The sequence below is a fragment of the Nicotiana tabacum genome, chromosome 9, assembly GCF_000715075.1.
Source record: "Nicotiana tabacum cultivar K326 chromosome 9, ASM71507v2, whole genome shotgun sequence".
Lineage (NCBI taxonomy): Eukaryota > Viridiplantae > Streptophyta > Magnoliopsida > Solanales > Solanaceae > Nicotiana > Nicotiana tabacum.
The window spans coordinates 654,499-678,026 of NC_134088.1; the positions used below are offsets into that span (position 1 = coordinate 654,499).

The 23,528-nt window shown below is 35.7% G+C and overlaps 1 protein-coding gene across 1 annotated transcript; it reads left to right on the forward strand.

Annotated features, from left to right (window-relative positions):
* Window positions 1-12,508: 12,508 nt before the first annotated feature.
* On the forward strand, window positions 12,509-23,394 carry LOC107809307 (uncharacterized). The gene is made up of 15 exons (XM_016633912.2): window positions 12,509-12,864; window positions 15,559-15,638; window positions 16,046-16,163; window positions 16,281-16,459; window positions 17,968-18,050; window positions 18,130-18,314; window positions 18,895-18,956; window positions 19,122-19,230; window positions 19,340-19,456; window positions 19,817-19,936; window positions 20,094-20,214; window positions 20,300-20,456; window positions 21,735-21,807; window positions 22,536-22,663; window positions 23,171-23,394. Exons 1-15 carry the CDS (start codon window positions 12,630-12,632, stop codon window positions 23,291-23,293), a joined length of 1,890 nt encoding a protein of 629 aa, XP_016489398.1. The 5' UTR covers window positions 12,509-12,629; the 3' UTR covers window positions 23,294-23,394.
* The last annotated feature ends 134 nt before the right edge of the window (window positions 23,395-23,528 follow it).

Genomic DNA, 23,528 nt, shown 5'->3' on the forward strand with positions numbered 1-23,528 from the left:
ATTTAAACTACTGTAAATAAAATAGATTAAGGGTGTGTTTGGTATAATGGAAAACGTTTTCCGTGAAAAATATTTTTCAAGAAAATATTTTCTTGGAAAATAAGTAGTAATCTTATTCATTTTTCGGTGTTTAGTACGCAAATTAAGGAAAATGACTTCTAAAAAATATTCATAAATAATTTATATACAATAAACATGAAGCCATAAACTTTCAAACCAACAACTTTCCGAACCCACACATTTCATAAATTTCAAAACTGCTAAATTCGAAATCGCGAACTTTCGAACCCGTAAACTTTATAATTTCTAAACCCGTAAACTTCCAAACACATAAACCTCTGAACTCATAACTTTGGAACTTGTAAAATTTGAACCTGTTAACCGAAAGATGAAAAAACTAAAACTGAAAATTTATAAAAAAAATATTTTTTTCCCGGGGGAGGAGGGGTGGGGGTTGGGGGGCTTGATGCACTAAGACGAAAAAAAAAGAAATTTGAAATTAAAAAAAAAAGTAAAAAAAAATTTTTTTTTTGGGGGGGGGGGGGGAGGGGAGGTAGCAGGTTGGGTGGTGACGGAAAAAAATATTAAAATTTGAACAAAAAAAAACTTTTTGGAGAGAGGGGTGGGGTGGGTGGATGTGGGGGTGTGGGGTGGGTTGGTGAGGATGGGGAGTAGGATAGGTAAGATTGAGAAGGAGTTTTGGAAAATGTTTTCCCTTATTTTGATAAGGAAAACATTTTCCTCCAATTGGAGAAAAATAAATTCATAAAGAAAATATTTTCCAAAATATTTAAGCCAACCAAACATGAAAAAATTGGAAAATATTTTCCTTCATACCAAACACACCCTACAAAAGATAATCTTTCACTTAAATTACTGCAGATGAGTTATTCTGTAGAAACAAGGATATTATTAGTGGAAGACGCTCATAAATCGACTACGTTCACCACCTCAAAATTCCAGAAGGCCGGAAAGCTCGTACTAATTCTACATCCTAATGTCACGTATCACGATATTATTTAAAAGAATAAAAATAATAGCGTTAATAAAAAAAGAAAAAGCTCTTCAACCTAACATCGCGGAGCATGATTAAGAAAATAAATGATAATTAATTAATATGAAATAAAAATTCTTGGTAAATAAAAATTAAAGGATACCTTAAAATTCTAAATAAGATATGTGAAGCAGTATATATGTTTAAAAAATGTCAGAACGGGCCTTCAATTACTCTTGCATACATTTCATTACACACTAAATGCATGTCACCAAGTAGGTATACCTCAATTCATTAATAAAAAATTTAAGATATACTTTGGCACGATCTCGAGCTAGATTGCAAGACCTTTAGGCTGATGATAATTTTGCACGTGAGTATAGACAATTTTAAAGATGCTTATAAAACCATCAAAATTTTTGAGAAAATTGTCGTGATGCCTACCACATGCATTTACAATGTCATATTTTCAGAATAAAAATCATGTTAAAAAGGTGTTAAAAGAAATGGAAGATGCTAATTTGAAGCCAAATTCTTGCAATCTCTGTTTGCTGACACACTATTGCACGAGTGGAGATCATTTATATGAGATTTATCAAAAAATAATTATGGGAAGATACGGAAATGGTTGATGCAGAGTTTGTGTATTTGAAGCTTTGAATAAATACGTATTCTTGGAACAATCTAAAAGACTAAAAAGAAGCATCGTCTCTGCAGGTAGTCGGCTTATGCGTTATTTGAGAAAATTAACAAGGGCTAATCAATCAAGTTGGTATCCTAAAAGTTAAATTTTAATAAGAGGCCTTAAACTCTTAATACTGTAAAATTTTCTTGTTGTTTAAGGTACAATGTGTTGAGTTTTTGTTTAAGATGAAATAATCTTAAAATTAGAGTGAATGGGAAATGGGATTTGGATTCGGATTTGGTCAAATGATCGATCGATTGATTAATTTTTTGGACCAAATTTATTTGTTAATAGTGAATATTAACGTGATATAATCCGTGTTTGTAACGGATGTTTTCCAATCCGTGTATTGTGTTGCAACACTAAGCAACAATGCAGCCTAGTGCACCTCCCACAATGGTGCAAGTGTTCCTCCCACCAAGCAAGTGTATATACCACCATGTAAGTGCTTTCTCCATGATCTAGTGCTTGTTGCACCATGGAAGGGGCGGATTTCTCTCAAATAACTGCTATAAATAGAGCATAAGTTGGAGAGAAAGTAGAACACATCGAAAAAAACACTTGAAACACTCTGTATACACTTAATATACACTCTGTATACACTGGATATACACTCTGCATATACTGGATATACGCTCTGTATACACTGCGTATACACTGGAAAAACGAATTGCAATTTGATATTCTCTTCAGTAAGAATTCAACATTGGCTATACTTTGCATTCCTTCCTCTCAGAATTTCCATTCGACTTCTGAGTTGTCCTCCTTATTCTGCATTGTTTTTAACTACAAACAAAGCATCCATAAGTGTGATTTGTTGCCGAACTTTGTGTTCGTTGAAACACTGGGGTTTGAAGTACCGCTACACCAGTGTGTAATTCGTTCTATCCTGGGAGGAAATAATCTATAACCTTGGGTACTAGGAGGGGATTAAATTCCTTAAGGAAACACTGTGGATTCAGTGGGCTCGAATTAATTTCTGTTTTTTTATTTATATTTACGTTTATAAGCTAACGTTCTAATTTCCAGAATCATTATTTACAAGTACAGAGGAACAACAATCTTAAGGGATTTAATAATTTAATAATTTAATTTCTGTATTTGTGTTACTTTTATTATTCTGGAAACTATAACCTTGTTTCCAACCTTTGTGGTTTTTTGTGTACTCCCGTTTGGAGAGTTAAGCCTTCGTTGCGGTTTGTTGGAGATTAAAATCTACGTGATTTTTACTCCAGTTTTAAAACCTTCGTGGCATTTTGTTGGAGATTAAAATCTACGTGATTTTTCACTCCAGTTTTAAACGTTTATTAAACGTTTGATTGTGTCATTTTTACAGTAAAAATGGCGAATGACGGAAATCAAGCTGTTCCGATGATGACTGCCAACGCATCGACAAGTCGAACTCCGGCGTTGGCACCGGTAGAGAAACCCGGAAAATTTTCCGGGATGGATTTCAAGCGCTGGCAGCAAAAGATGTTCTTCTACTTGACTACGTTATCTCTACAGAAGTTCATCAAGGAAGATGTTCCTGATCTTCCAGATGAAACTCCAGAGAATGATAGCTTTCTCGTGATTGAGGCATGGAAGCATTCTGACTTCTTGTGCAGGAATTATATTCTTAGCGGGCTGGAGGATAATCTGTATAATGTATACAGTGGCGTGGAGACGTCAAAAGAATTGTGGAATGCACTTGAAAAGAAGTACAAAACTGAAGATGCCGGGATGAAGAAATTCGTCGCCGCAAAATTTTTGGACTACAAAATGGTAGATAGCAAGTCTGTTATTACCCAAGTCCAGAAATTGCAAGTGATTATTCATTATCTACTTGCTGAAGGTATGTTTCAAATAAATACTGATATTGAAAGTAAATTTTTTAGTAATTTTACTAACGGAATTTTCATTGAAGGTCTTGTCATCAATGAAGCATTCCAAGTAGCAGCAATAATTGAGAAGTTGCCTCCATTGTGGAAGGACTTCAAAAATTATTTGAAACACAAACGAAAGGAGATGTCCCTTGAAGATCTCATTGTTCGATTGAGAATCGAAGAGGACAACAAAGCTGCTGAGAGAAGAGGCCATGGAAATTCAACAATAATGGGAGCAAATATTGTTGAAGATAACAAAAAGAGAAAGAAGGCTTCTGGTCCGAAATACAACCCAAGCAAGAAGCGGTTCAGTGGAAACTGCTACAACTGTGGGAAAACCGGACACAAATCTACGGAGTGTCGTGCTCGGAAGAAAGACAAGCAAAGGGGTCAAGCAAACATGGTAGAAAAGCATGATGATGTTGATGACTTGTGCGCCATGCTTTCTGAATGCAACCTGGTAGGAAACCCAAAGGAGTGGTGAATTGATTCTGGAGCCACTCGCCATGTGTGTGCTGTGAGGGAAGCATTTTCTACATATGCTTCTGCTGGACCCGAAGAGACGCTCTCTATGGGAAATGCTGCTACAGCAAAAATTGAAGGATACGGTAAGATATTTCTCAAGATGACTTCTGGCAAGGTCATGACTTTGAACAACGTCCTTCATGTTCCCGAGATTAGGAAGAACTTAGTCTCTACTGGACTTCTTGTAAAGCACGGTTTCAAGTGCGTTTTTGTATCTGACAAGGTAGTGATTAGTAAGAATGAAATGTTTGTAGGAAAAGGTTACCTTACTGAGGGCCTTTTCAAGCTGAATGTAATAGTTGTTGAAACTAATAATAAAACTTCAGCTTCTTCTTACTTACTTGAGTCAAATGATTTATGGCATGTACGTTTAGGTCATGTCAATTATAAAACCTTGCGAAAAATGATAAACTTGGAAGTATTGCCTAAGTTTGAATGCGAAAAATCAAAATGTCAAATATGTGTGGAATCTAAGTATGTTAAACATCCTTATAAGTCGGTTGAAAGGAATTCAAATCCTTTAGACTTAATTCACACAGATATTTGTGACATGAAGTCAATACCATCTCGCGGTGGAAAGAAGTATTTCATAACTTTTATTGACGATAGTACTCGATATTGCTATGTTTACTTACTTAATAGTAAAGATGAAGCAATAGACGCATTCAAGCAATACAAAAATGAAGTTGAAACGCAACTTAACAAGAAAATCAAAATGATAAGAAGTGATAGGGGTGGTGAATATGAATCTCCTTTTGAACAAATATGTTTAGAATACGGAATTATTCATCAAACAACAGCCTCTTACACTCCTCAATCCAATGGGATTGCGGAAAGAAAGAATCGTTCATTAAAGGAGATGATGAACGCATTGTTGATAAGTTCTGGTTTGCCACAGAACTTGTGGGGGGAAGCCATTCTTACGACCAGCCGAATACTAAATCGAGTACCCCATAGTAAAACACAATCCATTCCATATGAAAAATGGAAAAGAAGGAAGCCCAACTTGAATTATTTTAAAGTGTGGGGGTGTTTGGCAAAGGTGCAAGTTCCTAAACCCAAAAGGGTAAAAATAGGACCGAAAACAGTTGATTGTGTTTTCATAGGATATGCAACTAATAGTAAAGCATATCGATTTCTGGTTCATAAATCAGAAAATCCTGACATTCCTAATAATACGGTTATAGAATCAGATAATGCTGAGTTCTTTGAAAATATATATCCGTATAAAAAGGAATGCGAGTCGATTGGTGAAGTATCTAAACGACCTCGGGAAGAAACAAAAGAAAGTACATTTAATCAGGGGGATCCAAGACGTAGTAAACGTCAAAGAACGTCTACTTCGTTTGGACCAAATTTTGTGACTTTCTTATTGGAAAATGAGCCTCGAACATTTAAAGAAGCTATGTCTTCTTCGGAATCATTGTTCTGGAAAGAGGTAGTCAATAGTGAAATAGAATCCATATTGAACAACCATACATGGGAATTGGTTGATCTTCCTCCTGGAAATAAACCTTTGGGTTCTAAATGGATTTTTAAGAGAAAAATGAAAGATGATGGCACTATTGATAAATTCAAGGCAAGACTTGTTGTCAAAGGGTATAGACAACGAGAAGGTCTTGACTACTTTGATACATACTCCCCAGTTACAAGGATTACGTCCATACGGATGTTAGTAGCATTAGCTGCAGTGTATGGTCTTGAAATTCATCAAATGGATGTTAAAACGGCCTTCTTAAATGGAGAGTTGGAGGAAGAAATTTACATGGAACAACCTGAAGGGTTTGTGGTTCCAGGTAAAGAAAATAAGGTATGTAGACTTGTTAAGTCCCTTTACGGACTAAAACAAGCACCCAAACAATGGCATGCGAAATTTGACCAAACAATGTTGTCAAATGGTTTTAAGATAAATGAATGTGATAAATGTGTGTACATTAAAAATGTTCCAAATCACATAGTCATTGTTTGCCTATATGTGGATGATATGCTGATAATGAGTAATAACATTGCCAACATAAATGCTACTAAGCGTATGCTAACTAGCAAGTTTGATATGAAGGACTTGGGAATTGCAGATTTAATTCTGGGGATTAAGATCCAAAAGACTCCTCAAGGCCTGGCATTGTCACAATCTCATTATATTAAGACAGTACTTGAAAAATTCAAGCACTTGGGCTTTAAAGTTGCAAAGACTCCAATTGACGTGAATCTTGCACTAGCAAAGAACAAAGGCCAAAGCATATCACAATTGGATTATGCTCGTGTGTTGGGATGCTTAATGTACATCATGAATTGTACACGACCAGATATAGCTTGTGCTATAAGTAAACTAAGTCGATACACGAGCAATCCAGGCCAATCTCACTGGATGGCAATGAAACGAGTTTTGGGATACTTAGAACATACCCAAAACTTTGATTTGCACTACAGTAAATATCCTGCGGTGATTGAAGGATATTGTGATGCAAATTGGATCACCGGTTCAACTGATTCGAAGTCCACAAGTGGATATGTATTCACTATTGGTGGAGGAGCGGTATCTTGGAAGTCGTCCAAACAAACATGTATTGCCCGCTCTACAATGGAGGCTGAGTTCATAGCCTTAGATAAAGTCGGTGAAGAAGCTGAATGGCTCCGGAATTTCTTGGAAGATATTCCATTTTGGCCCAAACCGTTGGCACCAATATGCATACACTGTGATAGCCAAGCGGCAATTGGAAGGGCTGGGAGCGTTATGTATAACGGTAAATCTCGTCATATACGACGAAGACATAAAACCGTTAGGCAACTTCTCTCTAGAGGAATTATCACGATTGACTATGTAAAGTCAAGTGATAATGTGTCAGATCCACTTACAAAAGGCCTAACTAGAGAGGTAGTTGAGAAATCATCGAGGGGAATGGGACTATGGCCAAGAACAAGTCATTGTGGCGGTAACTCTACCTAGAAGACTGGAGATCCCAAGATCTAGGTTCAAGGAGATCAAACAAAGTCATTAATGACGGTTCAACATTGTCAACAAAATTTGTTTTAGTCCATTCTCGTGATGAGACAATGTTCAGTACCAAGGATAAAGCATTAAGGCTTTTTAATGATTTCTAAATTTGATACAGGGTATATCAAATAGTGTATCTATGAGATGACACGTTTAGGAATCACCTATGTATGTGTGAAGTGTTAGCCGCTTCAAGGAGAATTTTGCAAGACCAATTCTCTACGCACTTATGAAACCAGGCAGTGTTCATGGCTGAAACGAACACAACAATGAGAACCAAAGACGGTTAAGGGATTGATTGTGTGACTTATGGTTGTCTAGGTATACACTAAAGTTCGACGGTTCAAAGATATCAAATCTACCGATTGACCGAGTATATCCGACATAAGTTCACTACGGAAAGTTCAAAGGGAAACCTACTTATCCAGATGCAATTAATTCTTGTTTGCAAATCACACAAGTTTTTCATGCATACTTCCATGATATAGCCATTCCCCATTCATGTGGGGGATTGTTGAGTTTTTGTTTAAGATGAAATAGTCTTAAAATTAGAGTGAATGGGAAATGGGATTTGGATTCGGATTTGGTCAAATGATCGATCGATTGATTAATTTTTTGGACCAAATTTATTTGTTAATAGTGAATATTAACGTGATATAATTCGTGTTTGTAACGGATGTTTTCCAATCCGTGTATTGTGTTGCAACACTAAGCAACAATGCAGCCTAGTGCACCTCCCACAATGGTGCAAGTGTTCCTCCCACCAAGCAAGTGTATATACCACCATGTAAGTGCTTTCTCCATGATCTAGTGCTTGTTGCACCATGGAAGGGGCGGATTTCTCTCAAATAACTGCTATAAATAGAGCATAAGTTGGAGAGAAAGTAGAACACATCGAAAAAAACACTTGAAACACTCTGTATACACTTAATATACACTCTGTATACACTGGATATACACTCTGCATATACTGGATATACGCTCTGTATACACTGCGTATACACTGGAAAAACGAATTGCAATTTGATATTCTCTTCAGTAAGAATTCAACATTGGCTATACTTTGCATTCCTTCCTCTCAGAATTTCCATTCGACTTCTGAGTTGTCCTCCTTATTGTGCATTGCTTTAAACTACAAACAAAGCAACCGTAAGTGTGATTTGCTGCCGAACTTTGTGTTCGCTGAAACACTGGGGTTTGAAGTACCGCTACACCAGTGTGTAATTCGTTCTATCCTGGGAGGAAATAATCCATAACCTTGGGTACTAGGAGGGGATTAAATTCTTTAAGGAAACACTGTGAATACAGTGGGCTCGAATTAATTTCTGTTTCATTTATATTTACGCTTATAAGCTAACGTTCTAATTTCCATAATCATTATTTACAAATACAGGTTAACTAACATATTGTACGCAGTCTTACCCTGCATTTCTGCAAGAGGTTGTTTTCCCGGCTTGAACTTGTGACCTTCTAATCACATAACAACAACTTTACCAGTTACATCAACAATAATCGAGAGAGTAGGCTTCCACGCTCCTACCTCTTTTGTAGTGCGTACTTGATGAAGTCTCCATAAAAAACGAGGGGAAATCATATAGCAATATTTGGTTTGAGTGTGAGACGGGTGATTAGTTTTGTTCGTTGCCGGCACTAGAGTTTCATTCGCTGCATTTCTGCTCGCTGTTTTGACTTTTGTCAAGCGAAGAATCAATTACTGGTATCATAGATTAATTTCTTTATTATGATCTGATATCATTTGATACCGCTTGATAAAAAACTAGGCTATGATACCACTTGATAATAATTGTAAACATTTAAATTTTTATTGTACCCGAGTTTTGCACCATTTTAATGTTTAGATATTTATTTTAGTTATATATATTTAATATTGTGAATTTTTCATTTTAAATTATCCTACTTGAGAGGGTTCGTTGTATTTTTGTACCCCTAACTTATGCCCTATTTTGCAAATTAATAAAATCACACTTTTAAAATTTTTCCAAGAGGATGAAATAGGAAATACAAATAAAAAAAGAAATAGCATAAAATTTAAAAAATTTAACAAAATATATTGGTCACTTTTTAACCACATTATACATGCATCAAAGTTCTCCTTCAAATTTCTCATTAATGAAACGAGTTATGTTCTTAGAGTTCGTTTGGCTAAGCTGCCAAAATCTACTTATTTTGAAAAGTATTTTTGTTTAAAAGTGCTTTCCAAAAAAAGTACTTTTAAAGATAAGCAGTTTGTGTTTGGTCAAGCCGTTTGAGAAGTATTTTTTGCGATATTTGATAAGCAAGTTATGTTTGGCCAATCTTTTCAAAAAGCACTTTTGAGTATCAAATTACGATAAAGGAGATTTACTTTACAATTAGCATAATTCTAAAAGAGAAATTTTAAATATTTATCTCATAAGAACTTAATATTTTATTTTTATTTTTATGGAATTAAAGTACAAAACAACTATTAATTTTTGAGAAAACAACAAACTAGGTAGTGTTGCATTATGTCAACTATTTATATGCATGCACACCAAAAAGAAAATATAATAAAACTATAAACTGGAGATCATATAATATTAGTATACTGAAGAAGAAAAAAAAGTAAAGGTGTTAATCCGACTGCGCTGGCCCACTAACAACCCGGTTCGACCCGGTTCAAGCCGTGTCAGCCCGGTCCGGTAAGGGGTGAGACGGATTGGCTAGGGTAGGGGATTGTGGCGGACGGGGATGGGCCTTTTTTGGCTGCCGGCACGCTGAAACCCGGCTAGCCCGGTAACCCGTTCAAGGGTTTTAACCATGTTCCAACCTGGTTTAAGTTGTAAATTTTTATTTTTTAAAAATTATGACCATTGCTAACGGTCAAAATAAAAAATGACTATTGGGCAACGATTATTTTTGCACTTTTAGCCATTTCAGCCTATCCCTTACTAAAATAGCCCATCCATTCCTAATAATTGATAAATTATATTTTTAGCCTTTTAAAAACTATAAATTGTCCCCCATCTTCTTTATTTTTCTCACAACTTGCTCTCTTTTTAAAGTTTAAAATTTTAATTTTATGCCTTAAAATACGTATTTTATTATTTAAAAGTTTGCAAACACTAGAATATCGATTATATTGAATAAGGGAACATAATACACACAAAAAAAAAAACGGTCCAGTTCAGATCAGATAAGCCTGAACCCAGACGAGTCCAATAAAACTCGGAATATCCCAGCCCACTATCAGCCCGGAACCCCAGCCCACTAACTAGCCTGCTCCACTAACCGGACGGCTGTTTCTTCCCATGCCCAGCCCGTCCGGTAAACATCCTTAAAAAAAAAAAGAAATCTTACATAATGAAAAAGTGCTCGAATCTGGTGATTAGTCTTGTTATTTTAAAGAGTAATAGGACACGAAGAAAAGAAGAAACGACAGAAGAGAAAAAGATCTATTTATACTTTTATTTATACTTTTATAGTAGAGATTATTCCAAATAGGAATAAGAGAATAAGAATAAAAAGACAGTAAAAATAAAAATAAAAAGGGTTAAATTAATAAGGAATAATTTCGGAAATATAATTTAATGTTGAGGATATTTTTGTCATGAAAAAATAATTTGCTGCTTCTGCTTCTTAAAAAAGCTAAAATTTGAATTTTTTAAAAAAGCAGAAAAGTCGCTTCTACTATTGCTTAAAAGCAATTTTCTGAAAAAAGTACTTTTGTCCTCCCATAAGTTTGGCCAAACAGGTTCTTAATCACATTTATCTATATTTACTTCTCTTGAGTTTAATAATCACAAAGAGTTGTCTTTAAAAAAGTTTTAATTCAACTTTATTTGCTATATCTTTTGCTAAGAAAATTCATTATGAATTCTTTATTTTTTAAATTCGTAGGCTCGTGATATTTTAAAATTTGTCTCGAATTATAGATTTTTTTCCCTTCACCTGTTATCCGCTAAATATACTAGTGAGAGCGAAGCTTAAAAAAAGGGACAAAGATCAACTTTAGTGCATGCTCGAAACTATTTAAATCTGGTAGCGGTAAAAATGTATAAAATTTATATTTTTTTTAATATATAACATACAAAAATATGTATATACACACAAAAAATATATACTATATGTTTGGCTGTTATTTTCAGAGCACATATACAATGTCATTTTTTCCTATAATACTCTCCTTTTGTCCTTCCCTAAATGCGATTCCATCCATAGATTTCCATTCTACATTTGTTTTTTTTTTCATGATCTTAAATAAATTCAATTTCGGAACCTCAATAACTTCATTCTAATTATGTCGCTTCTAAAACAAGAAAAGATTGAGGCATTTGCATCTATACCCGTTTTTTGTATCACGTTTTAACTTGTGTTCGCTTTGCAAAAAAATTGCAAGTGTACCCGCTTTTTTCGCATAACTTCAGCATACAGGGGTGAAGTAGCAAAGACAATCACACAAAACTTCAGCATTCTAGTAGCTGGGCCTGAAGTTCAGCTCTAGAGCTGAAATTTTTGTTTTTATAACTGGCGAAGTTTTTGTTTTGTAACTGGCGAGCTGAAGTTTTTATTTTGTAACTGACGAACTTCAGCTCTAGAGCTGAAGCACCACAATTAGCAGTGATTTTTTAAGAAAAATAGTGTACATCTTCTCAGCTCAAACACGAAAACTCCAAAATTTTATAGCTCATCCTATTGATAACTTAAACTTTTTTCTAAGACTAATTTGCTGTAAATTTGGAGCAGAAGTACAACTGCCGAATTGTTCAATTAAAAAAAATTGACCTTATAACTAAAGCAGCGTCGCTTCTGGAGATAAATACCAGTTTATTTTGTAACTTGAAGAAGAAAACGAAAAAGGAGAAAGGGGGCTGAAATTATTTAATAAGTGAGTACAAATTAAAAATTTAAAAATAAATAGGTATAAGTTAAATGAGGGCGATCAAATAGGGCGTCCCGTGCAATTTTTACGAAAAAATTAGAAAAAATATGTCACTATGAACTATATCAAGACAACCACATAAACACAATACAAAACGATTAACAAAAAAGGGACATAACTAAATTGTGGCAAAAGGATTGGGATTAATCAAATTTAGCTTCATTTGTTTTTTAAAGATTAAAACGTCCTGGATGTACCTCTAAATATTAAGATTAGAACATCTAAATATTAAAATATGTATTAATATCCGAATGCCAGATAATTAAGACTGTGTTTATCTTTATTTAAACATTAATAAATAAATAATTCAAATAAAATACTAATTTCAGGATATTTTTTTAAAAATACTTTATTAATAGAATATTTAATTAATTAGTATTTTATTAATAGAATACAATTTTGTATTCTCAAACTAGAATACATAAAATACAAAATGATTAACCAAAAAAGGACACAACTAAATTATAGAAAAAAGATTGAGATTAATCAGATTTAGATACACTCATCATCATCATCATCTTCTTCTTCCTGTCATCATCCTTTAAAAAAAAAACCCAGTAATTTTTCCAGATCTTGACACTCTGGCAGTATTATCTTGAGTACAACAAAATTAACAAAAAAAAAAGGAAAAAAAGGGGACAAAAATGGATTATTACAAAGAAAATAGGGAGAAAAAGTTAGAATCAAGAAAATCCATGACCGATACCCCAACAACACCACTACTTGACAACTCTTATCAAAACCACAACCGCCACTTCTATTTTAACCGCTTTAATTCATTTCCCAATTCCGCCGTTGAAATGACCACAACTATTCCTCCTAAGCATCTTCGTTCAGTGTTCCTTGGTGTTGATGTTGGTACTGGTAGTGCTCGTGCAGGTTAGGTTCTGTTTTTTTTTTAAAAATAATTGGTGAAGTATTTAATTGTTTTTTGTTTTTTTGGGTTTTTTGAGATTGGCTATGGTGATAAAATAATGGGGTTTTTGTGTAGACCTTGACTAGTTGGCTTATTGCCTTGAACTCATAGCTTATCTTATTTACTGGGTTTGCAATATATGGTCTAAGCAAAAGTTACTGGGCCCGTGACTAATGATCTAGCTCGCCTCTTGAAGCATGCAAGTTTAGTGCTTGTTGATATGAGTGAATTGTGATTGGTTATTTTGGGTTTTGAGGTTGGTTATGGTGAAAAAATCATGGCTTTTTTGTGTTGACAGTAAGTTTTGCTTATATTCATCAATTTGTGTGCATTTCGTAATGGAAAACAACAACAATGGCTTAGTCGTAACCAAGTTGTGTCAGGTACATGAATCCTCATTGGCTATGAGGATTCATTTTATGAATTGGTTACTGGCCTACTGCAATCCTCCTCCTTTATATTGGCTTGGGACCGGCAATGTGAGCAAGTTCATACAGGAGGAGGCATTTGTTAATGAAAAAAAAGCACCCAAATTTGGTAATGCACTTGTTGGTGTCACTTAATTTTGTTTTTTGGGGTTTCGAGAATGATTATGGTGAAAAAAATCATATTTTTTTTTGTTGACCTCGGGTTAATGGCTAATTTTTGGTTTTATTTTTCATTATTGTGGGATGAAGTTGTTTATGATTGGTTGTGGTGAAATATTCATTGAGTTTGTGAACAAGTGCTTAATATTTATTCATTTGTAATTTTGTATGCAAGTTGATGTTTTGATGTTAGTGATGGCAATGGCGGAGCCAGGAATTCTAGCAAGGGGATTAAAAAAAAATACAATAATGTCATACATGTTATTTGAACCTATAACCTAAAGTAATCTTGAATCCCCTTTACCTTTAACACTACACTAGAAGTTTCTCTTACATTAAGGAGTTTCAAAAGCTTAGAAATAAATAAAAGAAATTGTTTATATTCTATTTGCATAGTATAACTATTCAGTGAAAGGGATTCAATTGAACCTCCTTCCCAATAGGTAATTCCGCCCCTGGGTGATGAGTATGCGGCTGGATGGTATAAGCAATTCTGATTGGTATTATAGGTTTTAGGATGGGTTATGAATCTTTTTTGTGTTCATCGTAACTTAGCTTTGAGTTCAGCAGTTTGTGTTGCAGCTACTGGAATCTGGAATGATATGCGAGGCAAGTGGATTATGTTTCTGTACGTTGGATGAGAACAGTGATTCTATTTCCAGTCTTATCTGGGTCTCACACTTGTTTAATGGAAAGATGATTGGTTTGGGCATTTGTACTGTTCTTGTAGGATTGTTTCATCCAAAATATACCGGGACTTGAATTCTAGTCTTTCGCACTGTGTCGTTAGTGCATATAGAGTTGGTGTCGATTTGGCGGGGATCATGCAATCTGTATGCATGAGCTAGCGTTTTGGGGGGAGAGAAATAGGAGAGCTTTTGAGGGGATTGAGTCTCCTTTTTCACATTCTAAGAATAGTCTTTTATCTTTGATCGCTTTTTGGTGCACTCATATAGCCCCTACTTGTATATAAGATTGGGCGTCATTTGTAGAGAATCATGTTCCGATGTAAATTCTTTACTTTTTGGTATATTCTTGTATACGGGAGTTTTCTCCCTTTTGATTAATACAATTTACCTTACCAAAAAAAAGTTGGAGAGAATTTGCAGAAAAAAAATTCTTTGCTAGGAAAAGTTCTACGGCCTACTTTATCGAATTGGTCATTCATGACTAGTTGACATTGCATTGACCAGACACTTTATTTGGTGATAGGGTACTAGTGAATAATGATTGATGAAGAAGTTGGCAGACGTGTCACAGGTCATGCCACGCTGAAAAACTTTAATAAAGTGTATGCATATCTAGAACTTCAGTTAGCGAATTTAGTATTTCAGGAGTTTGAGCTTCAATCTTGCAGTAACCTGATGCTGCTTGATATTATTATCTCTATATACAAATGTATTTCTTAATCTACAATAATTATAAAAAAAATAATCTTAAGCTTTGATCTTGTTCATGAGCTATTCCAGTTCTTTTCTTCAACAAAGAGTGGGAGGTGGTGTCATCCTTACAAGTACAATCTACTTGTAGACCTTTAGTTGCAGTCAGCCTAAATCTTGAATGGAAAATAAATGTTCATCAGAAGCAAAAAGTGCAGAAACCCTTTGAAAAATGTTAACCAATGAAGAAAAATATGAAGAGAAAGCTCTTCTTATGAAAGAGACCCTGTGTTGTTAAGTTATATTCTTCTAATCCATATTCTTTTATGCTTTTTGTCAACTCTTCTTTGTCACTTCCAGTAAATTAAAGATGCAAGCATTTGTAACTTATTAGAGGCTTTATTTGCCAAAACACGACTGGTCCTATGTGCATGAATGTTGAATTGCTATGTTACATATTTTCTCCCGAACATTCTCTTCATAGTTGCCTCTCTAGTAAGGACCTTAATTTATTTCCTACTCAGGACACAGTTAACAAGTTGAGGGCAGCCTGCTAAAGTACAAGCCTTTTCATATTTGGGCAACAAAATTGTGTTGGCTTTTAGGTCTATGTATAATGTCAAGCTTGTGTTGCTATAGTCAATACTGATTGGTTATATGTAACTAATGTTAAGATTACAATTTAATGCAGGTCTCTTTAATGAGGAGGGGAAGCTTCTAGGTTCTGCCAGTAGCCCAATACAGATATGGAAAGACGGTGACTGTGTTGAGGTCTGTCAAGTAAAGATAACTATCTTAAGAATAGACATTCCTTGTTCTTGCTTTTCTTCTTTGTCTATACGGTTGATTTCCCTCATTCTTTTTGGTCAATCTTTGGTGGTTGTGTCCTATGTTGCGCGGACTCTCCAAAATGTAGCCGCACCCGTGTCGGATCCTTCAAAAATGCACTACTTTTGGAGGATCCGACACGTATCCGGCCACATTTTTAGAGAGTCCGAGCAACATAGGTTGTGTCACATTACAATATATTACTTGATACTTGATTGTAATATGTTTTTAGAAGATATAAATGAGAAAACTGTTCTATGTTTTGCTTTTGCAATTAAAGAATTAGTGCTTGTTCTTCCTTTTCAGTTTTTTCTGTTTCTGATTTCATTTATGTGGTTCTTCAAATCCAGCAATCCTCGACTGATATTTGGCTAGCAATCTGCACTGCGGTAAAAACAGCATGTTCCCTCGGAAATGTTTCCAAGGAAGAAGTTAAGGGACTGGGGTTTGCTGCTACTTGTTCTCTTGGTATGCAGTCACTAACTGCTGATTTTCATCTTAGTGAATCTGTCTAGTGTGTTGATTGAGGTATATGAGCAGAATTATGGTAGTAAGTAACATGGATGGATTGGTTCCTCTGTGCAGTTGCTGTTGATTCTGAGGGTGAACCTGTCACGGTTTCCTGGAGTGGTGATACTAGAAGGAACATCATAGTGTGGATGGACCATAGGGCTGTAAAACAAGCTGAGAGGATCAATGCCTCTAACTCACCTGTATTGCAGTACTGTGGTGGAGGCGTTTCCCCCGAGATGGAGCCACCAAAGGTACATATACTTGTAGGAGGCCTGCTGTTTTATGTCTAGCATATTTTTCATGAATGAAATTCTTGACTCTGTAAAGTAACATGTATGGATATAGCTCCAATCAAAAGGAGTATAGTGAGTAATTCTCGTCCTCTAAGAGTTGTCAGAAAATGAAAAACTTAACGTCAAACTAAGAGATGCAACACGGATGATAAGTGAAACAAAAGGGCACCATGGTTCCATAGATATTTGGCTTTATAAACTTAAATAAATAGCTCCACTAGTTGTGCTATAAGAGTTACATATGCAGATTGATGTGATCTCACCATACTAGATCCATTTTGGAACTCATCCTATTTGACTGTTCATTATGCACTGAATTTCTTCAAATTAACAGATGTGGACACTACTAATTAGAGAAGTCTTATTTTTCCATACTTCTAAGTTTTCTCTTGACACATTCTATGAAATGTTGCCAGATCCCACTTGTAGGATTATACTGGGCCGTTGTTGTTGTACATTCTATGAAATGTTCCATGCTCCTTGTATGGTTAGGAAATTTATGCTTTTTTGAGGCCAACACTTTATCAAACAACAATGTATCCAGATTCATATAAAATCCAAGAGACTGGTCAGCATTCCCTGATTGAACTTGGGCAGGAAAAAACTAGTCTATGTTATGCTGCACCTAACTGTCTGATAATTAATAATCTGTTTTCCATATGGTCTGGAGCAAAAGCCATCGTAGCATTTTGCTTTTCATTTTTTTGCTCTTCTCCTGGGAGCACCAAGGAGAAGAAATGGTTGGAGGAACTTAACAGATACTGAATTAGAACTTTTTGCTGATAATTTAATGCCAGAAAATACCAATATCAGCTGAAGCCTATGAAACATGTCCAAATAGAGTACAGTACATCGAAAGAGTAGTTAAATGCTTACATTATTGATGATCAGGTGAGTTGTAGACGTTTTCACTTCGGATGACCCCTCTTATCTTGGTAATTGTGTAGCATTAGGAGACTAAGGTAGTGCTAGTTCAGTATGAAGCTCTTAAGCCCTGAGCCACATACACCTTTGCTGAACGTACCCAAGAAAAAAGGTGCAGGAGTATGAGAGTAAGAAGCAATAGAATAAAGTTCCGATCCTTGTCAAAGAGACTGATTTAAGAGCTGTAGGTTGTCAAAAATTTGCTATATAGTGTTGTGCTCTGGATATGTGCTTGCTTTTCTGTGGTCTTGAATGATACTTTTGGAATCCTGTGGAATGACTGATGTTATTGGGGATGAGGACATGCATACCTTCGTTACCTTGTAGTGAATGAATATCAGATAACAGCTGTACCTTCCTTCTGAATCATATACTGGCGAATGAGTGTGCGTTGTTTATACAGCTTGCTCTTGACATCTTTACGCTTCTTGCTTTCTACTGTATGAAGTAAAAAAGGGAAAGTTGAAGTTTCTAATTACTTTCTTGATCATCATATCTGATATGCTTTATTACTACTAGTTGATACAAAATTGTTTTTACAGCTCTTGTGGGTGAAGGAAAATCTCCAAGAATCCTGGTCAATGGCATTTAGGTGGATGGATCTAAGTGATTGGTTAACATACAAGTAAGAAATAGCTCATGAACCATAGCTTTTGAGTTTTAAACAGGAAAAGGTGATTCCATCTATTCTGTTAACTTATTAGAGCAACAGGAGATGACACAAGGAGTCTATGCACCACCGTCTGCAAATGGACATATCTAGGTCACGCGCACATGCAGCAGATAAATGAGAGAGATTCCCGTGATATGGAAGCTTGTGGATGGGATGATGAATTCTGGGAGGAGATTGGTTTAGGTGATCTTGTTGATGGACATCATGCTAAGATAGGTATATTTGAAGCTTCACCTAAATTACTGAAATGTATGACTTGGAAAAAATTCATGGAACTAACTTTGTTGCAAACTTGTTAATCCCTATTTATCATCTTATCTGAAGTCATGCTACAATGTGCGACTTTTGAAAGTCATTGAGAATTGAGCATTGAGTTGCTGGAACAGATACAGTTCACCTCTCATAAGATTAGGGATTAGTTGAGGATTAATAAACTGATTGGTTGGTCTTCTCTCGCAAAAAAGGAAAGGAAAGGAAAAATCACAAATTTCTGCATCAGTTCATGTTAGGTTGCCATTAGCATTTTACTGATGCACCCTCCTGGCAATCAGTGGTCGTTTCTGCTTAGCATCCTTTTCCTTCATTTATTAATTCTTTCTTTTCTTTTTTTCTTGTTCTCTTTTTCTGTTGTTTTTTTATTTTTGGTTTTTTGCTCTTTCTAGTTTATATATGGATTGTTTAGGCTAATTGTCTCAAAGGGTCAATATTTATTTATGTTGCTCATATGGTGGAAGATCATTTGATCTTAAGAACTGCTTAGTTATTCTTATCATGATTTTCTACTAAAAATGTGCAGGCCGAAGTGTAGCATTCCCTGGTCATGCATTGGGTTCGGGTTTAACACTGGATGCTGCAAAGGTGAAGAATTCATAAGAATCACATTGCATCTTGAGTTCTTGATTATTAGCAAAAGTGAAAAAAAGGACACAATCATATTTAATTATGTGGACTTTGATGGTTATGAGTGCCTTACTTTCCTCATGCTTTTGAGTTAATTTTACTAAGGTGCTGCTTATGTTTCAGGAATTGGGCTTGATGGCGGGGACACCTGTAGGTACTGCACTGATAGATGCTCATGCTGGTGGTGTCGGTGTAATGGAAAGTGTGCCTGCATCAGATTCTGAATCTATAGGTTGTTATTATTGAGTAATCTTCTGCACTATGTTGAATGATTAAAATATCTTCACATATATTGTTGACTAGATTTACTTATCGATGGAGTGTTACTGTAATTTTGAAAGTTGATGAGGATGCTATAAGTAGGCGTATGGTGCTCGTATGTGGTACTTCCACATGTCACATGGCTGTATCCAGGACAAAGTTATTCATACCTGGAGTTTGGGGACCTTTCTGGTCAGGTACACCTCCACTTTGCAATGTACCTCTTGTTTCTTCAAACTATTTTTGTACAAATGGTGGAAATGATACTATCAAAATTTACTGCTACCTTCTTCCAACTAAAGACGGAGATAATTATCAAGATTTAGGGGTCATGTGCATATGCATAGTCGAAATGTTTTTACTAATGCTGACAAGCTGTATAAGAATTACTTATGATTATCTTTCTCAAAAAAAAGAATTACTTATGATTACATATTAGGTTCTGCATTTAGTTGAAGCATTAATCTAGGAGGGTTCCCATATTTTTATCTGATATGCTACTGCTTTTGTTACAAAGCAAATGATGTTTTGTCATTTTGGTTTTGCAATATTTTCAGCAATGGTGCCTGAGTACTGGCTCACTGAAGGAGGACAGAGTGCCACTGGTGCATTGCTAGACTATATTATTGAAAATCACGTTGCATCCCCACATCTTGCAAATCGTGCTGCATCTCGAAGTAAGATGACCTTGATGTGTCATTTACGAAAATATGTGTGGCGCTCCTTGTCAAATTCTCTTCTTAGTTATGCTTCAACTCACATGCAATTTGCTTTTTGCTATTTCCTCTGTTGCAATCGCCTCCTGCTTACCAGTTAAAGTCTGTTCTCTGCTAGGAATCTCAATATTTGACTTGTTGAATGAGATATTGGAATCAATGAAGCAAGATGAGGGATCACAATTTATATCTGCATTGACTAAGGATTTGCATATCCTCCCAGATTTTCATGGTAACAGGTATAGTGATGAAGAATTGTTAATAAGTTTTTCACCTCGATTCCCTAATTATCTGCTCTAAAATACACGCAAAATTTCTATTCAGGTCCCCAATTGCAGACCCGAAGTCAAAAGGGATGATTTCTGGTTTAACGCTTGACACTAGTGAAAAGCAGCTGGCACTTCTCTACCTTGCGACAGTACAGGGCATTGCATATGGAACCCGCCATATAGTAGAGCACTGCAATGCTAATGGACACAACGTAAGGACTCATATCCTGATACTACTATGTATCTTTTACTGTGGAATTGCTATTGCTCTCTTTTTTAGAAACTTTTACATTTTGTACTCTGATAGCTTATGTAGTTTCTGATATAAAAAAGCAGTTGCCACCACTAAATTTCCAGATTCATGCCTTGTGATAATTTTAATGTATAAAAGAAACAGCTATGAAGGAAGTCTCTTAAAAATTTTATCTTTTTTTTTTTTTTTGGTTGTAAACAGGAAATTTTATTAAATACTAAGTAATATTACATAGATCACCCCCAGCCATCCCATTGGGATCGAAAATGGGAGATGTTACAAAAGAACTAGAGCTATTCACTGCATTAATATCACCCATACTAGCTAGCTTAATACAAGATTCTTCCGATATAGATCTAAGGTAGGATTTCCCAACAGCGTCATCTTTCATTGCTGCCTCCACCATTGGCGTAGGTGCATGAAGGATGATTGTTTTATTCATATTCCTAAGCTTGGTACCGTCTTTTGCCAAGAGGTGCGCCACAGAATTTGCTTCTCGGAAGTTATGTCTGAGCAGCGGGATCCCCAACTGGGCCATTGACCACCTGCATGAAGAGATAATGTGGTTATAAATTTGATGATCAGTACTGAGAAGATTTGTTACCTCTGTTGAGTCCGTTTCGATTTCAAGAGGATGGAGCTTAAACTGTACAGCAACTCTTAGACCTGTTTCCAGCGCAAGGAGCTCTGCTTGAGTATTGCTAATGACCTCTTAAAAATGTTATCACATGGTTATAAGTCTGTAATGATGTCAATACCTAGCCAATTATAACTATCTTGGTCTAATATCACTGCCTTCATTTGGAAGCTTAAACAATTTGCTCGGGTGGGATATGAGATTTCTTCCTGACTTTTTTGGTTCTGTTTGCATTCCCCCCCCTCCCCCAAACTTTTTTTTTTTTGTGTGTATGTCAGCTGCTTAGGTCATGAATATGACATTTTGGCGGCAAGCATATGCATCTTTGACAAGACTTGGACTGTTAATAGTTGGTATTCAAAGGAAAGATTTTGTGGTAACAGTGGTCGGAGGTTAGGATGTGGCGGAGAAAGAACCTAATAATGGATTATTTGTCTTTCAGAATTTCTTATTGATCACTTTGATCTTCTATGTAGTTGCTTTTCTTATGCTGGGAGCTTTCAGCATAAAGTATACATGCCTTCCATTTTGATACCTGAACCAATATTTACTGCCTTGCTTGAAGTGATCTTCTTCCTTATATTGTTTCTTCATGTCCAGATTGACACCCTACTTGCCTGTGGTGGACTTGCAAAGAATCGACTATTTGTTCAAGAACATGCGGATATTATTGGTCTCTCTCTCTCTCTCTCTCTCTCATACTCAGTCTCTTATGCTGCTTATCAATGAGTTATGTAATATACATGAAGTGGATGAATATGTGAACATGTTTGTGGATGCATATATTCTGTGCATGCCATTCCCAATCAGTTAGTCAGTTTAGTTGTAGCAAATTTAAATCGAACACTGAAAGTTACAGTACCCGGTGGTCTTGGAGCTGCTAACTGGCAATTAGGTTTAGAAGAGCATCTTGCATATCTGTGCTTTTCGGTATCTGTTCTAGTTCTTAGAAGTGGATCACGGTCCAGCTATACTTGTAAAATGCACTGTCCTTCCACCCTTGTTGACGCCAGAAAAAATATAAAAAGCTTGCTTAATATCCTCGTACCTCATTGTTGACGCCAGCACAAAATTCGAAGCTAGCATCATATCCTCGCTTGTGGACCTCCTCTAGAACAATAAGAAATGAAATAGAAGGAAATAACCTGAAACACCAAGTTAAGAAGTGCTAGATTTCTATGGATGGTAGTGAATCCTAAACTTTCCCTTGAGCTTCCCAATTGCTGAAAAGGGTGTGTTATAGCTTTCAATTTGTTATCTTTCAGTATCTGCATGTTGTGTTATAGCTTTCAATTTGTTTTCTTTCAGTATCTGCATGAAGCCTTAACCTGGGTACTGAATAATCCATCTGTGTGTTTTGGATATGTTAATCAATTCCAACCTGTATTATATCTTGTGCAGGTTACCCTATCATTCTTCCACGCGAAAATGAATCTGTGCTATTGGGCGCTTCTATTCTTGGTGCTGTTGCTTCAAAGAAATATCCTACTGTTCGTGAGGCCATGAAAGCAATGAATGCTGCTGGTCAGGTGTGTGCGACTGTCAGTACATTATTTACGTGCTTAATTTGAAAAGAAAGAGCATTTGACTAATGTCACAGGAAGAGGAACCTTTAATCATAGCTTTTTCTTTTTTATTTTTAGAACTATTTTTTAAGTTTTTTTTTTTTTTTAAGAACTATTTTTTTATTGTTAGTTTCTTCTGTTTAGATCTTGTTGGGATAGATTAAATGTTCCACAAAGTCCTTTACTGCACCATCATGTTACTTGCTTAGAGGCTGTCTTGTTTGCTTCATCCGGATAATCTAATGGAAGATCTCCTCCTCTTCCCCCTCCACCGCCACCCTCCTTGGTGCCATACACCTTTGCGAAACCAGATTATAGCAGTTTTATCTTCCGGTATATTACTGGACTTTGTGCTTACCAATTCGAAAGAAATTTGGAAAAAAAGTCTTACCCCTTCCTGGTATTCTCCATCTTCCTTTAAGTTTTCAAGGTGCCTTGTTGTTCTTATGGGTTTCATGCGGTTGATGGCAGGTTGTGTATCCATCTAAAGACCCAAAAGTGAAGAAGTACCACGATGCCAAATACAGCATCTTCCGCGAGCTTTATGAGCAGCAACAGAAGCATCGTTCACTTATGACCGAGGCTTTGTCATGAGATTCTTTCTCTTGTATTTCTTTGACCTTTATTTGATGTATAAAAGGCATTTGAAGATGTATCACTAATTCAGCAATTATCAAGTGTACAGTTTTTTTTTTTTGCCCTCTTCATGTCATATGATTTTATTTTTCTTTGGGGATCTTTCAGTTTTAGTGCCAATCTGATAGCATAGGTCCAATAGCCCATTGCTTCTTGTTTGCATTCATCTCGAGCTTGTTTAGCAGATCAGCAT

What these genes read in the sequence shown, in the direction of transcription:
- LOC107809307 (XM_016633912.2), top strand. Translation starts at nt 12,630, where the DNA reads ATGGATTATTACAAAGAAAATAGGGAGAAAAAGTTAGAATCAAGAAAA. An exon ending in AAATCGTGCTGCATCTCGAA is followed by an intron (nt 19,937 to 20,093) that starts GTAAGATGACCT and finishes GTTCTCTGCTAG; the next exon opens with GAATCTCAATATTTGACTTG. An exon ending in GCAATGCTAATGGACACAAC is followed by an intron (nt 20,457 to 21,734) that starts GTAAGGACTCAT and finishes CTTCATGTCCAG; the next exon opens with ATTGACACCCTACTTGCCTG.